Genomic DNA, 13,842 nt, shown 5'->3' with positions numbered 1-13,842 from the left:
AGGGGTCACAGTTCTTATAGGAACTAAATGCCACATCCCTAGACCAACGTAATTTCTTACTTTATTCTAAATATGCATTCCCATATTTACAGACAAGTATACCTTTCACCCTCATCAAAGAAGCTTCTTTTTGCAACAGATGGAGACTAGTGCAGAATTCCAGAACTGGCCAAACACAGAGACCGAGATCTGTGAGATGCTTAGCCCTAAGTGATGCATCTTAATGCAGTTTCTACACATAGGATGACTCCACCTCCCAACTCTCCACAGGGAAGCTTCCTTAGGCAGCAGATGGTGATTAACACAGAGACAGACAACTGGCCAATGTGCAAAGAACAAGAAGCTGCAGAGTGCTTATCCCTGAATAGGATACCTGTTTCAAACCTCTGTCTCCCAAGGCTCAGGGATCATTGCAGAAGAGGAGGTGGAAAGATTGTAAGAGCCAGAGGGGATGGATGACCACAAGGAAACAGTCGTGCAGACAGCTGGTCAGTTGCTCATATGAGCTCACAGCAATGGTGACAGCATGCACAAGTCCTATGCAAGCTCAAAGCAGACAAAATCCCAGCATAGACATGGGGAAGTGGGTAAGAAACCTCAACCCAACCTAGAAACTTTTGGCAATTGATGGCTCCTAGGACAGGGAAAGAAAGTGTCTTGCAGGGATGGGACTCTTGGTAGGCCTAGTGGATGAACCCACTCTTGGACATTTAGGGACACAAATCAGACTCGCCATCAAACTATATTGTATGAAATAGCATTTTATTCTGAAAAAACAGTCTGGTGAGTTTGAATTGCTTTTTCTTTAAATTGTATTTTCAATTTAAATTTTAAATGAACCTAGTCCAAAGGACATAACTACATTACATAAAGCTGGACTTTAATGACAGGTAACTGGCCCTGTTCTAAACACAAAGAAGTTTGTTTTTCTTTCCTATCTTCTCCACTGAGCTGTTTGAAGACCTTGTCTGTGCTTAATGGAAATAGCACCTTGCATTCACCCTAAGATGACAGTGCAATGTCGTGACATCGTTGTTGTCCTGGACTGTCTTATAAAAGCATTCACTTCTAAGAGTTCTTTGTGGGTCACTAACAGTAGAGTGAGACCATTTTACATTCACTTCTCCTCCTGATTAAGTCTCATCACACTGAGGGTGGTATTTAGACTCTGTGTGTGAGAGAAATGGCTTGAGCGCCAACATCTCGTGGTGTGGATTTCTTTCTTTCTCTTCCCAAAGCTAAGCTTGAGAAATGCAAGTAGTGGAAGGTGGAAAGGCCCTGGCTCTAAGCTGGTGTCCTCTCTTAACTCCCTATGTGGAACCTTTTCCCTTTGTATATGATGAAACAGTAGTGCATCATGTAGACTGGGAGATAGCTCAGTGTTTGCTGCACAGGCACGGGGACCTGAGTTTGATCCCCAGAGACCACATAAAAAAGCTAGACATGTTGGCACATACATGTAGTCCCAGCACCGGGGAGACAGAAACAGTCAGATCCCTGGGGCTCACTGGCCAGCCAGCTTAGCCTCACAGGGAGCTCCAGGCCCCTGAGAGAGCTTGTCTCAAACATCAGGATGAACAGTGCCTGAGGAGTGACTGCTGAGGTTGACCTCTGGCCTCACATACACAAGCACTCATGCCTCCACATGCACGTGCATATACAAGTGCACCAACACACACACAAGCACCTATATCAAAACAACAGAAAAAGAGTACATTGTATTGTCAAAAGAATGGAAGAAATTCTGTGTTAGAACTGAGAAGGTTGGTCAGACGTGGTGGTGCATACCTTTAATCCCAGCACTTGGGAGGCAGAGGCAGGCAGATCTCTGTGAGTTCGAGGCCAGCCTGGTCTCCTGGTCTCCATAGGGCATCCAGGCCAGCTAGAGCTACAGGGAGACCCTGTCTGAAGAAAGACCAAAAAGAGAGAGAGAGAGAGAGAGAGAGAGAGAGAGAGAAAGTTCTCTGGGGACAAAAGTCTGTCTGCTTTACCTCTGAGCACCTTTCCTCCTTTATGTCTCTGCCTGTCTGTTACAGCCTACCATTCAGTGCATAATTTCCAGGTATAAGAGGATTTGTTAATTTGTAATTCCACCAAGATGCAATTTATGAATGAGATTGTGATAAAGCTATAATTACCACTGCAGGGGTAATGGTTCTTCCTTCTGTAAATATTTAGTGTGTCTGCTCTGTGCACCAGGAAGGAACCTAGATATCCCAACACATTCCCTGATTTCAGGGAGCTTAGGACCTACCATGTTGCAGTGACGTGCATGTAAGATGCTGTGATGTAGCACAGAAACTGATGGCACTCAGGGGAGAGAGGGGAACATGTGTCTCATTAATACTCAGAGAAGTGAATCGTTTTTGCTTTTAGGCAAATCAGAAAATGCTTTATGGAAAAGATGGGAAATACTGATATTAGTATTAATAACAAAATAATAACCACCATTTAAAGTGCATTATTCACATTATTCAATTCTCTATGAAGTAGACAGTTATTTCACCTCATGATGAGAAAACTGGCCTAGAAAAATGAATAGTTTTTTTGAGTAGGAACAGTGTGGAGAAAAGCCTTGCTTCTCAGTGGGAATAGTCAGTACAAAGACAAGGGCACTTGGAAGCCAGAGACATCAGCAGAGTCCATGCAGGTTAGTTTGGTTGGAACGTAGGAAGGGCCAAGGCCAGTAACAAGAGCTAAAACTGAAGGTTACAATGGTGACAACGTGCATAAGACCCAGACAGACTCAAATCAACAAAAAGCCAGCATGGAGCTGGGAACCGGCCAAGAAGCTGCAGCCTCAGCCAAGAGCTGTTGGTCACTGCTGGGTGAGAGCAAGTTGGCCTTCTTTGCGGGAGCGACACTAGATAGGCTGACCAGGGTCCAGTGGGTGGACTCACACCAAGGGACATTTGGGGACATAAACCTGACTGGATGTGCATGAAATCCACCAGTGGGCGGGGCTGGAGGAGGTGCAGATGTGGACGGGGGTCTAAACATGATCAAGATGTATTATATTAAATTCACAGAATTCAATAAAACTTTTAAATGAAGGTTATGTTGAGCCAGGTAATGGAGCAGCAGATGAGAGTGTAGGAAGGACCGTGAGGCAAGCCTGCCAGGTCACTGCTTCTCTCCTCACTGCACTCAAGTCATCAGTAAGAAGCCTGCGTTTAGGTTCTGAGGATGCAAACTCAGGTCATCCTGCTTGAGCACCAGGCCATCTCCCCAGCCCCTTCACCTCTTTCTCATACACAGATTCCAAAGCAGATTCTCTCTCTCTCTCTCTCTCTCTCTCTCTCTCTCTCTCTCTCTCTCTCTCACACACACACACACACAGATCACACACACAGATCTCACACACACACAGATCGCTCACAAACACAGATCACACACACAGATCTCACACACAGAGATCACACACAGCTCACACACACATCACACACACGCACACACACCCCTATTGATTTCAGGTACTGTAGTCCCCACTGCTGTCTCTTTCCTACTGACAGTGAAGATTAGAAGTGTCATGCTCTGGTGGCGGTCCAACCTCCTTAGCTCCCTCACCTGGGCTTGAGGGTCAAGCTTCCCACTCAGCAACTTAAATGTGTGTATATTTCAGACTCTCTGTACTTAAAGCAGTTCATTTGTTAGTCCTGTGAGGTTCCTCAGGAATAACTAATCCCCTGTGGAAGACTTTTGCCCACCGAGGCCACCGGCAGCTGTCGTCAATAGTGAGCAACTACTGATGAAGTTGTCTGTGCAGTGACCAGGGGATGATGACAGTCGGCAGGGCTGTGACCCTCGCTGCTTGCCTGTGTTTCCACTCTGGGGTGGTTAGGGTCTGCTCAGTTCTATATTTATGCCCGAAGCCATCAATGCAGGCTTCTAATAACTCGTTCTTACTCCTTTAATCCAGTGTCCATGAAAATTATTTGAGCACAGTTGGGGACATGTGAACATCTGAGCCCAGGAGCAAGCGTTCTGTGGTATGAGTAGATTCTCCATTCCCATCTTCCAAAGTCTTTGGAGGTCCACACAGCTCTACAGGTCCTTTGGTGGAAGGAGCTGAGGGATCACAGTGGGAATGATCAGTGACTCCTAGGGGCCAGGGGAGGTTGTTATACCGACCTCAGGGGGTGGAGGTGGGGGTCGTAGAGGCCGGATTAGAGGATTCTAACTGGGTTTGAGGTCTCGGGACCCCTCTTAGTCTATGGGCGTCCTGGAGGGGAGGGGTTAGTATTTGGCTCTGGGTTTCTATCTGGCAGGAGAAAGGTTTCTGGGGTGCCTGGGGGCAGTTGAGGGGAATAGGGAGTCACCCATGTGCCCCTGGCAATGGCATGAAACTGACCACAGGGGTGGTGGTCAGCAGGGGGCAGAGGTTGTCTACCTAGGTCTAGGGGCCACATGGGGTGACTGGAGAGTCCCTTAATATATAAACCGTTGGGGTCTAGTGAATGCCAAAGAGAGGGGAGGGTTCAGGGAGAGATGGGGGTTCCTGGCAAGCTGAGAGGCAGGCATTTGGGGTGAGGGCAGGGGGACAGATGCAGTCTTGGGTCTCTGGGCCATCTAGGACGACTAAAGAAGAAATGCTAGAGGACATGGAATCAGGCAGGGTAGTAAGGAGGGTCAGGGAGGAGAGTGTGAATATGATCTAAATACATTGTATGAAGTTCTCAGTTCAATTGAAAAACATTTAAAGATCGTTTAAGGGGGCTGGAGAAATGGTTCTGTGGGTAAGGGCCCTGGCAGCTCTTGCAGATAACCGGGGTTCAGATTCCAGCACCACATGGCAGCTAACAACCATCCATAACGCCACCCTCTTCTCGCCTCCAGCGGCATTGCATGGCACAGGTACACTTGCATACATGCAGGCAAAACGCTCATACACATAAAATAATAAAAAATGCATTTTTAAAAATATCACTTTTCAGGGCTGAAGAGATGGCTCAGTGGTTAAGAACACTGTTCTTATAGAAGACCTGGGTTCAAATCCCAGCACACACAAGACAGCTAACAACTGTCTGTAACTCCAGTTCCTGGGGATCCAACAGCCTCTTCTGTCCTTGGCGGGCATTGCGTGACATGGGTGCACTTACCTACATTCAGGCAATGCATGCGTACATATAAAATAAAAATAATAAAGTTTTAAAAATTACTTCAAAAAAGAAAATTATTTAAGCAAACTATCTGAAAAAACTTGAGTCTCCCAACAACTGGCACCATAACCTTTGAACACCTCCAAGAGTCTCTTCATTTGACCCTGACTTCAAGGCTGACACAGCAAGCGCTTTTATCCACAGAGCTAACTTGCTGACACCAAACTACTTTTTTGCATAATTTTTATTGAATTTTTGTGTATTTCATACAAAACATCTTAATCATCCTTATATCCCCTCCCCCATCCATACCCTCCCATATCCTCACCTACCAGATTTTATGCATTGTCTCATTTATGTTAAGCCCTATCAAATCAAGTTAGTGTACCCAGACATCCCTCAGTGTAAGTTCATCCACTGGGGTCTAGTCAACCTATCTAGAGTCTCTCCCTTAAAAACATCAGCTGTTCCTCACCCTGCAGTCGTCAGCTGCCCATAGTTCTTCAGCTAAGATTGGGGTCTGCTGCCCATTTCCTCAGTTCTACACTTTTAGGCTGGCAAGATGCTTTATGATTTTCTTTATGTATGCAAATATGGAACTGTATACCAAGCCCTTTGCATCTGAGGCAGTGGGACATTTCATAATATTTTGTATCATAATCCTCAACTTCATGTTTCTCACATGCATATGATCCACTGCTCGAGGGGGGAGGAAAGTTCCCTTTGTACACAGGCTTCATTCACGCAAGACTTTTATTTATATGCCAGTTTCATAAGGCCTCTTGCTGTGGAAATGTTCCCCACATGCAGGAACAGAGGATGGCAGCGTATGAAACCAGGTTTTATTCTCCTCAGCTCCTTCAAAATCATGCATATGTCATATTTTGCCTAATTTTAAATAGCAGAATATGGAAATTCGTGACTTCCAGTTTTTACTTTATCAGAGTAAAAACTCAATATTTAGGGAACTCCATTTCTTTTTTTGTAAAATTTTTTTAGAAGAAGCATTTCATTACAGCTTTAACGTACTCAATAACAGTTTCCAGAGCAAAGATACATCTTTTTCAAAAGTGACTATTAAGTATTTAGGTTTGCTGTTGAATTAATACAGTTAGACAATATTGAACTCAGTATAAGCCCTGTAAGACATAATATTGAATGAGTATTTAACCTTTAAAAAAGATCTCCATTTCATTTTAAAATATACTGTTTCTTACAGAAATACTCATTGTTTTTGCTAATAACATGGAGATGTTGGTGCATGCGTCTCTCATCTGTATGCAGCTGATTATTAGTCATTATTGGTTGCACTTGTATCCTTGGTGTGTGTCTCAAAAGTCATCGGGTAGATTTCAGTGGTAATGTTTATTACCTCTACTAATTCACATGACATAAACGTTCATGCTTCCTCCTCAAATATTCATTTTTAAAATTTTGTTGATTTTTTTTTTGGTGTGTATGTGTATCACACAGAACATCCCAAACCATCTTATTCAGCTATACACCCACTTCCCAGATGGCACCCTCCCATAGCCTCCCTCCCCTGACTAGAGCCCTTATACTCTGTTAGCCCTGCTTTGTCAGCACCCCCTGCGGTTCCCCACTACTTGTCTATCTGGTGAATCTAGTCAGTCTATCTAGAGGTCTTTGTTTTACGAAGGTCAGCTGTTCCTCATCTAGCAGCAATCGGTTGTCAGTATTCCTTTAGATAAGTTTGGGATCTGCTGTTCATTTTCCCCGTTCTGTGCTGGCTTACTAACTGGGAGTCCCTTAGACCACCCTGTTGTTTGTTTTGCTTCATTTGTTTTTGAGGCATGGTTTCCTTTGTAGTCCTGGCCTGATACTCTGTGTAAACCAAATTGACTCTCGACTCATGGTGATTCTCCAGCCTCTGCCTCCCAAAGGCGAGGGATTACAAGTGAAACTCAGTTTTCATCTTCTTTTAACTTATATCCACTCTTTAATTTACCTGAATTTTTATTTGATGTGTATGAGTGTATTGCCTACCTGAATGTAAGTGCACCTGTGTGTGCAGTGCCACAGAAGTCAGAAGAGGGCATCAGATCCCCTGGAACTGGAGTTACAGATGGTTGGTAGTCACCATGTCAGTGCTGGAAAGCAAACCTAGATCCTCCGCAAGAGCAGCCAGTGCGCTTAACCACTGAACCATCTCTCCAGCCCCCTGCATCTACCCTTGCAGGCTTTCAATTCCCTATAAAGTTCTGGAATTTTCCCCACAGAGGCCAAGGCTAGTGACAACAGACAGAAAACAGGGAAGCCAGGAGGAAGAATGGTTCGAGAACAGTCAGGTGGTGCAGGTTCAGCGTGAGGCTTCCAGCCATCACCTGAAAGGGATCTAGGTGCACGTTCAACGGGAGGCCAAACAGAAGCTCAGTGAAGGGGTCTGCACAGCAAACAGCGGAGACCAACTCCTGGCTCCTCCATGGCCTAGTGGCCTTGGACAAGGTTCATCCCAGTCACTTTCCACATTCTCACTTGGAGAAGGGGTGCGCCCATCCTGCACAGCTGTGGTGACCGGACCCAAGCTTGGAAATTGTCCAAGCAAGCATAAGACCACGTCTCTTCCAGCTCTTGCTTGTCCCTGTCTTTCCCAAGCCAGAGACAGTGGTGATGACGAGGTTCTTGGTGTTGAAGTCTCCACATCCTGCTGTATCCTCCCCTTTTCCAAAATGATAAGCAACTCTTGGAAAAGACCTGAGCAAATACATTTGTAATCTTTCCTCAATAACAAATATCCTGGGGAGTTTGGTATACATTAAAAGTATATGAAATATTTTTGAATTCATATGTAATGTGGATGTAGATTTAGACACGCAGTTACTCGCTTTTTCCACCTGTCTGAATATCCAGCAAGCCAGGTAGTATATGGAAAAATTCTTTGCCAAGTAAGATTATGTTAGGGTGTAGTTTGGTGTTCCCGGCTCTTGTCCAGTAAATGCCAGTGGTCCCCCACCCAAATCTTAACTCCTGTTACCAGTACCAGCTCCTACTTATAAACTCTCTGTGTTCTACCTTGTCCTTGGTTCAAAATTGCCCTGTTCTGACTCTTTTCTAGTTCTGTCTTGAACTTGTAATGCTAATTACTCTTGCCTTTACTTCTCCTTCACATCTCCCATTCATGATTCAAGGACTTTCTTAGAGACAAAAGTTATGCAATTTTGGAGTCTTTTAGATAGACCCACTGAAGGTACTCCAGTTGCCTCACCCTGCATCCCTGCTCAGCATGGAAGAAGCCAGAGCAGTTGGCATCCCTCTTCCCTATTGGCAATTTGGGTAACCCCTTCAGAGGATGGCATGATAAGAATAGGAGGTAGGAATTCCTTCAGCCTCTTAACAACATACTCTGTTCCAAAGGCCAAAAATGTTGAAAGTATTTGGGAGCTTGTATCTAATCCTTAAAAGATTTGGGGGTTACCTCTTCATGGGGGGAATGTTGTAGAGGAGGGAATGGGCATGGATTTGGTCAAAACACCTTATATGCATGTTTGAAATTCTCAATAAAGTTTTTCTAAAAATTAAAAAAAAAAGAATTAAATTTTAACTGGACTGGAGAGATGGCTTAGCAGTTAAGGACACTTGCGTCTCTTCCAGAGGCCCTGAGTTCAGTTTCCAGTACCCACGTTAGGTGTCTCACAACCACCTGTTGCTTCAGTTCCAGGATCCAGCACCCTCTTCTGTCCCCAAGAGTACCCCATCCATGCATGTCCACATACACATTTGCACATGCATACACACATAAATAAAAATAAAATAAATCTTTAAAAAAATAGAATTAAATCTTATCTGCCAGGGAAGAGACACCCACTGGTGCAATATGGTGTGACTGTTACAGGAATAACCAACCACTTCCTGCTTAAGCCTGCTCCACAGGAGAGAACGTATGCCTGGTCCTGTAAACCTAGTCAAAAGTTCATCCTATGGGAGGTTGTAAGCCCTAGGAGGGAAACCTACTACTGTTATTTTGCTAAGTGGACATACTATCAAACTGCCTTGTAAATATTTATGTATATACCCATAAGTTAGTGCTGCTCTTAACCTTGGACAAACTTTTTTGCACTGGGCAGTGGTTAATGTAGAGACTCAGAACTGGTCACAGTGCTGAGAATAAGCGACTGTTGAGAACCCAGCCGTCAATGAGACATCTATACCAACCCCCACTAAGATTCAGGGAACATCACAGAGAGGGGCAGGAAGAATGAAAGAGCCTGAGGACAGAGAAGAGTGCTATGAAGCACTGCCTTCTGGACATGACCTGGCCACTACCTTCATGAAGTCACAGACACGATAGTTATCTGCATATGACCTGCGAAAGATGAAGCCAGTCAATTTTCCAACAGGAACGAGAGAGAAACTCAGGAAGCCCCACCACTAGCTGAGGAACTCTTGGCAGCTGATGGCTTCTGGGGGAGGGAAAATAATTTTTCTTTGGGGATGTGGCCACAGGTAGGTTGTCCAGTCTCCAGTGGCCAGGCCTACACCCATGTGTATGCAGGTAGCACTAACTGGATGAGAGAGAGAGAGAGACAGAGAGAGACAGAGAGAGAGAGAGACAGAGAGAGAGAGGAGAGAGGGAGGGAGGGAGGGAGGAAATAGGACAGAAAGTTGGGATGAGATGTGTTGGGGATCGTCTGGAGGCCATGGGAGGGAGCTGGCATGGGAGAGTAGAGGGTGACAAAGACACAGTGTTTTCATGTATGAAATTGTCAAAGGATAAATAAAAATATTATTTTCAAAGCCCTGTTATCAAGGTGTACTGCTAAAATAGATGAATGTTATGGTATCCAAATTATGCCTTAATAAAGTTTGGGATTTTTAAATTTAAAAAAACCCACTGAATTTTCTCCAACAGCCACTCAAAAGGAAATTTTGTTTCCTTGCATATATGGAACAGTTTAGGAAAGACAGGAAAATATACTTCATGGAAAATGAGCATTGAAATATTCAAAGTTAAAGCTTTCAAAAAATTTTTCTCAGTTGGCAGAGTTTTCTCACTAAACTATGGAAACGTGAACCGATTGTCTGATGAGACAAATGAGGTCACAATGGTTTCATGCTACGTATGAGTACAAGTCGAGAAGTGCTTAACAGCTAAGAAACTATGCAGACCAGGTAAGGCAGGAAACCCCGATAAAGGCAGGCAGGAGTTGACAAATCCATTTTAACGTTTTGGTTGTTAGCCTTAGCCTTTAACGGCTGTGCTGACAAATCTATTTTAAATTCTCCCTTAACGTAAGCAGTTTGTAAATCTCCTGATGAAATTTTTGTGTAATAAGCCCATAATGTTTATAAGGAACTGGGCTTTATCTTTGAAATAGAGAAAAATATAAACAAATGTTTACTGCCCTCTGGCTTATTTACCTTACTATGTGATATATTTGCCATTTTCAAAATTATAAGAAGTTTGTTTTTGTCTTTTGAATTTAAACATTGTTCATCCCTCTAGATAGATGCTGTGTTCATTCGAATCTAGATCAGAAGGTATATTACTATTCCTGAAGAAAGATTAATTCCTAGCACCAAGTAGTAGTAGTCACATAGTAGATCTCAGTTAAATATTTGATTTACTCATCTAGTAACCATCAATTATGTCTTTTAAAATGTTTTAAAATTATTTTTATGTGTATGAGTTTATTGCCTGCATTTATGTAAGTGTACCTGTGTTATGCAATGCCTGTGGAGGTCAGAAGAGGTCGTCAGGTCCCCTGGAACTGGAGTAACAGATGGTTGATAGCCACCATGTGGGTGCTGGGAACTGAGCCCATGTCCTCAGCCAGTGTTCTTAACTGCTGAGCCATCTCTCCAGCCTCTCAATAATATGCCTTAGTAATATATACCGTGGTGTGATTTCATATCTCTTTATCATCTTTTGTGTCATCATTACCTGTCATGGAACATTACGTGTGTATGTCCTACACTAAGCAGATGTTGAACTAGGTTTGGTTTCCTAACTTGTGCTATTGGTATAACTTGAAGACTTTAGGTTGTTATCTGGCTACGATTTTATCTCAACTACTAGCTCTCTTTGTGCCTTAGAAATGCATGTCTTCTATTCACAATGCCCTGCAGTTTCTGAGGAGTGGTCAAAAGTTTTTGTCAGAGGAAAGGAAGAAAAGTAGTAGGGGGAGAAGGAGGAAGAGGAAGAAGACGGGACAAGAGTTTGAAAAAAGAGTTGTGATGAATTCCACATTTATATACTAACGTAGACCCCAGAACTCCACACTAGGACAGTAACATGTCCATGTCAAGGTCTGTCTTCTGGGAGACATGGCTGTCCTAAAAGAAAGTTATGTTTATGTGCATCCACAAACTGCAGACCAGGTACTGAGGCCAGCACAGCCACTGCTTGTTTGGAGCCTGAAGCTCTGTAACCATGGAGACATTACCTCATTGTGTTCTAAGAGGCAGTGTTGGCCAGAAGTGAAATTTTTCTCATAAACGCTGTTTGCTGTGCTCAGTGGCCTGTCCCATGGTTTGTCTCAGTCTCCCAGCCAAGGTTAGTGTTGGCGATGTTGGCATTTACATTTACACAGAATTCTGTTTCTTCTACCAACATGGTAAAGAGATCCTTATATCTGGTAAATTGAAGGTTGTTGGATTATATAATGTGAGGTCATTTTAAAAAGAAAGTCTGCCTTGAACTTCAGCTGTGTTCCTTACTTAATGTCATGATTTCTGTATGTAGGAAAGGAAAGAGACCCCCCCTCTCCTAGCCAAGATAAAGGAAACATGAGGTGTTCAAGGACGCTTTGAAGGTTCTGACGAGTGACATCAACATCAAGCAAGAGAAGAAAACTCAGAAGGATGAGCTGTAAGGATGGTTGGATGAGTTGGGTGAGCTGGGTCTGGTTTAGAGGCTTAGTGACAGAATATAGACTTCTTGGTTTAAATGCAGCTCTGGTGGGGGCTGGCAGGATGGCTCAGCAGGTAAAGGTGCTCGTCCTGCAAGCCTGACCACCTGAGTGGAAAGAGAGACCGACTCCACAAAGTTATTGTCTGACCTCCACATAGGCACTATGGCAAGTATGTACCCCAAACCACACACACACCACATACACACACGTGCGCACATGATCCTCTCTCTCTCCCTCCCTCTCTCCCCCCCAATGGCAAATAAAATTAAACAACTTAGGAAGTAGTTCTAACTACAATTCCCGAAGTTTTGTCAATCTAATGACTCCTAGCATGTAGCTCTTTCCCTAACCTCTGCTTTATGAAATCCCAGTCCCTAAGCAATATAAAAAATTCCCCTAGTTAGAACTCTTCCATAAAAACCTGGTTGAGAACCCAGAGTTTCCATTTAGTGGGCTAAAGCCATCAGTTTAAGAGCTTGACTGACAAGGCTCACGCCTGAGAGCCCAGCACTCCGGAGGCTGAGGAAGGAAAAGTGCCAGCTTGGCTCCAGTGTGAGAGGGTCTCCGCAAAAGCAACAGCAACAAAGTCTGCTCAGTAAACCTGGGGGCAGCGTTACTAGAGTTTGGTCTTGGAAATTTTTATGAGGATGGCATATAAAATTATCACTATATCTAGCACTAATACAAACCACTCTGTCAATGAAAGAATTGCTTTGATTTTCCAGTGTCCTAAAAATGGATTTTGCTCTTGAAGATACACAATTTGAAGCTATTATTTGAACCTAGATGTCCTGTGTTACTGTCCAGTTCCAGCATAGGCATCTGGTTTTTTTTTTTTTTTTTTTTTTTTTTAAGAGGTGAGACATGATCGCTGCAGTGTCTCTCCAAGTCTCCCGAAAGACTGACCCTGAGCTCCTGTGATTAATTACAAACACAGAAAAATAAAAAGAAGGGGCCAGGAAAATTCCAGCACTTGAGGGAAAGCTAACTAGGCACTAAGAATAATCTTTCGTCTTCCAATAGGGTCAATAGGTAGGTGAGTGTAGGATGTACATGGCCAGTTGCACACTTAAGTCTACTCCTGGAATGTTAAAGATCTCCCCAAGATGTGCATATCCATCAGACATTTCTTTGTTGAAAACACAAATAAGAATTCTGTGTCCCTTCCAGCACTTGAGGGAAAGCTAACTAGGCACTAAGAATAATCTTTCGTCTTCCAATAGGGTCAATAGGTAGGTGAGTGTAGGATGTACATGGCCAGTTGCACACTTAAGTCTACTCCTGGAATGTTAAAGATCTCCCCAAGATGTGCATATCCATCAGACATTTCTTTGTTGAAAACACAAATAAGAATTCTGTGTCCCTAAGCCAGGGTCCTGCTCCAGCTTCACATGGGCTTATTGGGAATCTTTATTGGAATTATTATTTTTTGGAAGTGCTGTTGTTTTATGGAAGAAAAATGTTGTAGAGCTTATAAAGCAAGTATGCTGAAAAGATCCAGCCAGTGTATAATGAGGCCCAGATGTGAGGAACATTGGAACATTCCCTGCTTATGCAGGGAAGAAGTCTTGTCCTCCAAGCCTGCCTTTGGCTGGACAGAGTTGAAATATTTTGACATCGGCCCCTGTAGTCTTCCCACTGCCTTCAGTGTCTCTGCAGAGGGTGCCTTTGGAGCCGGCTTGGCGCCTTTGTGACAAATCAGAATGCTTGGCCTGTCAGCTTCAGCCAACTGGTGAAGCTCAGGAGGCAGCAGGCCAATGAAAATGTAAATTTCAGCAGTGCCATTTGAAGTTCCTTAAATTTATTTTAAATGGTGTTGCCTTCTGAGAGGCAGATTCAAAGAAGTCGTGTTGAATACAAAACTTTCCAGT

At 43.6% G+C, this 13,842-nt stretch overlaps 1 protein-coding gene across 1 annotated transcript in view; it reads left to right on the top strand.

The window, feature by feature from the left end:
• Window positions 1-13,842, top strand: part of LOC103745383 (lamin tail domain-containing protein 1-like) — a 96,466-nt gene that overhangs the window by 42,017 nt on the left and 40,607 nt on the right. Inside the window, 1 exon segment of the mRNA XM_029570512.1 lies at window positions 11,803-11,928. Coding sequence (XP_029426372.1) covers window positions 11,922-11,928 — 7 coding nt within the window. The 5' untranslated portion in view covers window positions 11,803-11,921.

This window comes from Nannospalax galili, unplaced genomic scaffold (assembly GCF_000622305.1).
Source record: "Nannospalax galili isolate Female #2095 unplaced genomic scaffold, S.galili_v1.0 scaffold3983, whole genome shotgun sequence".
Classification (NCBI taxonomy): Eukaryota; Metazoa; Chordata; class Mammalia; order Rodentia; family Spalacidae; genus Nannospalax; species Nannospalax galili.
The sequence above is the reverse complement of the archived record's forward strand: the minus strand, read 5'-3'. Positions and strand labels throughout refer to the sequence as shown.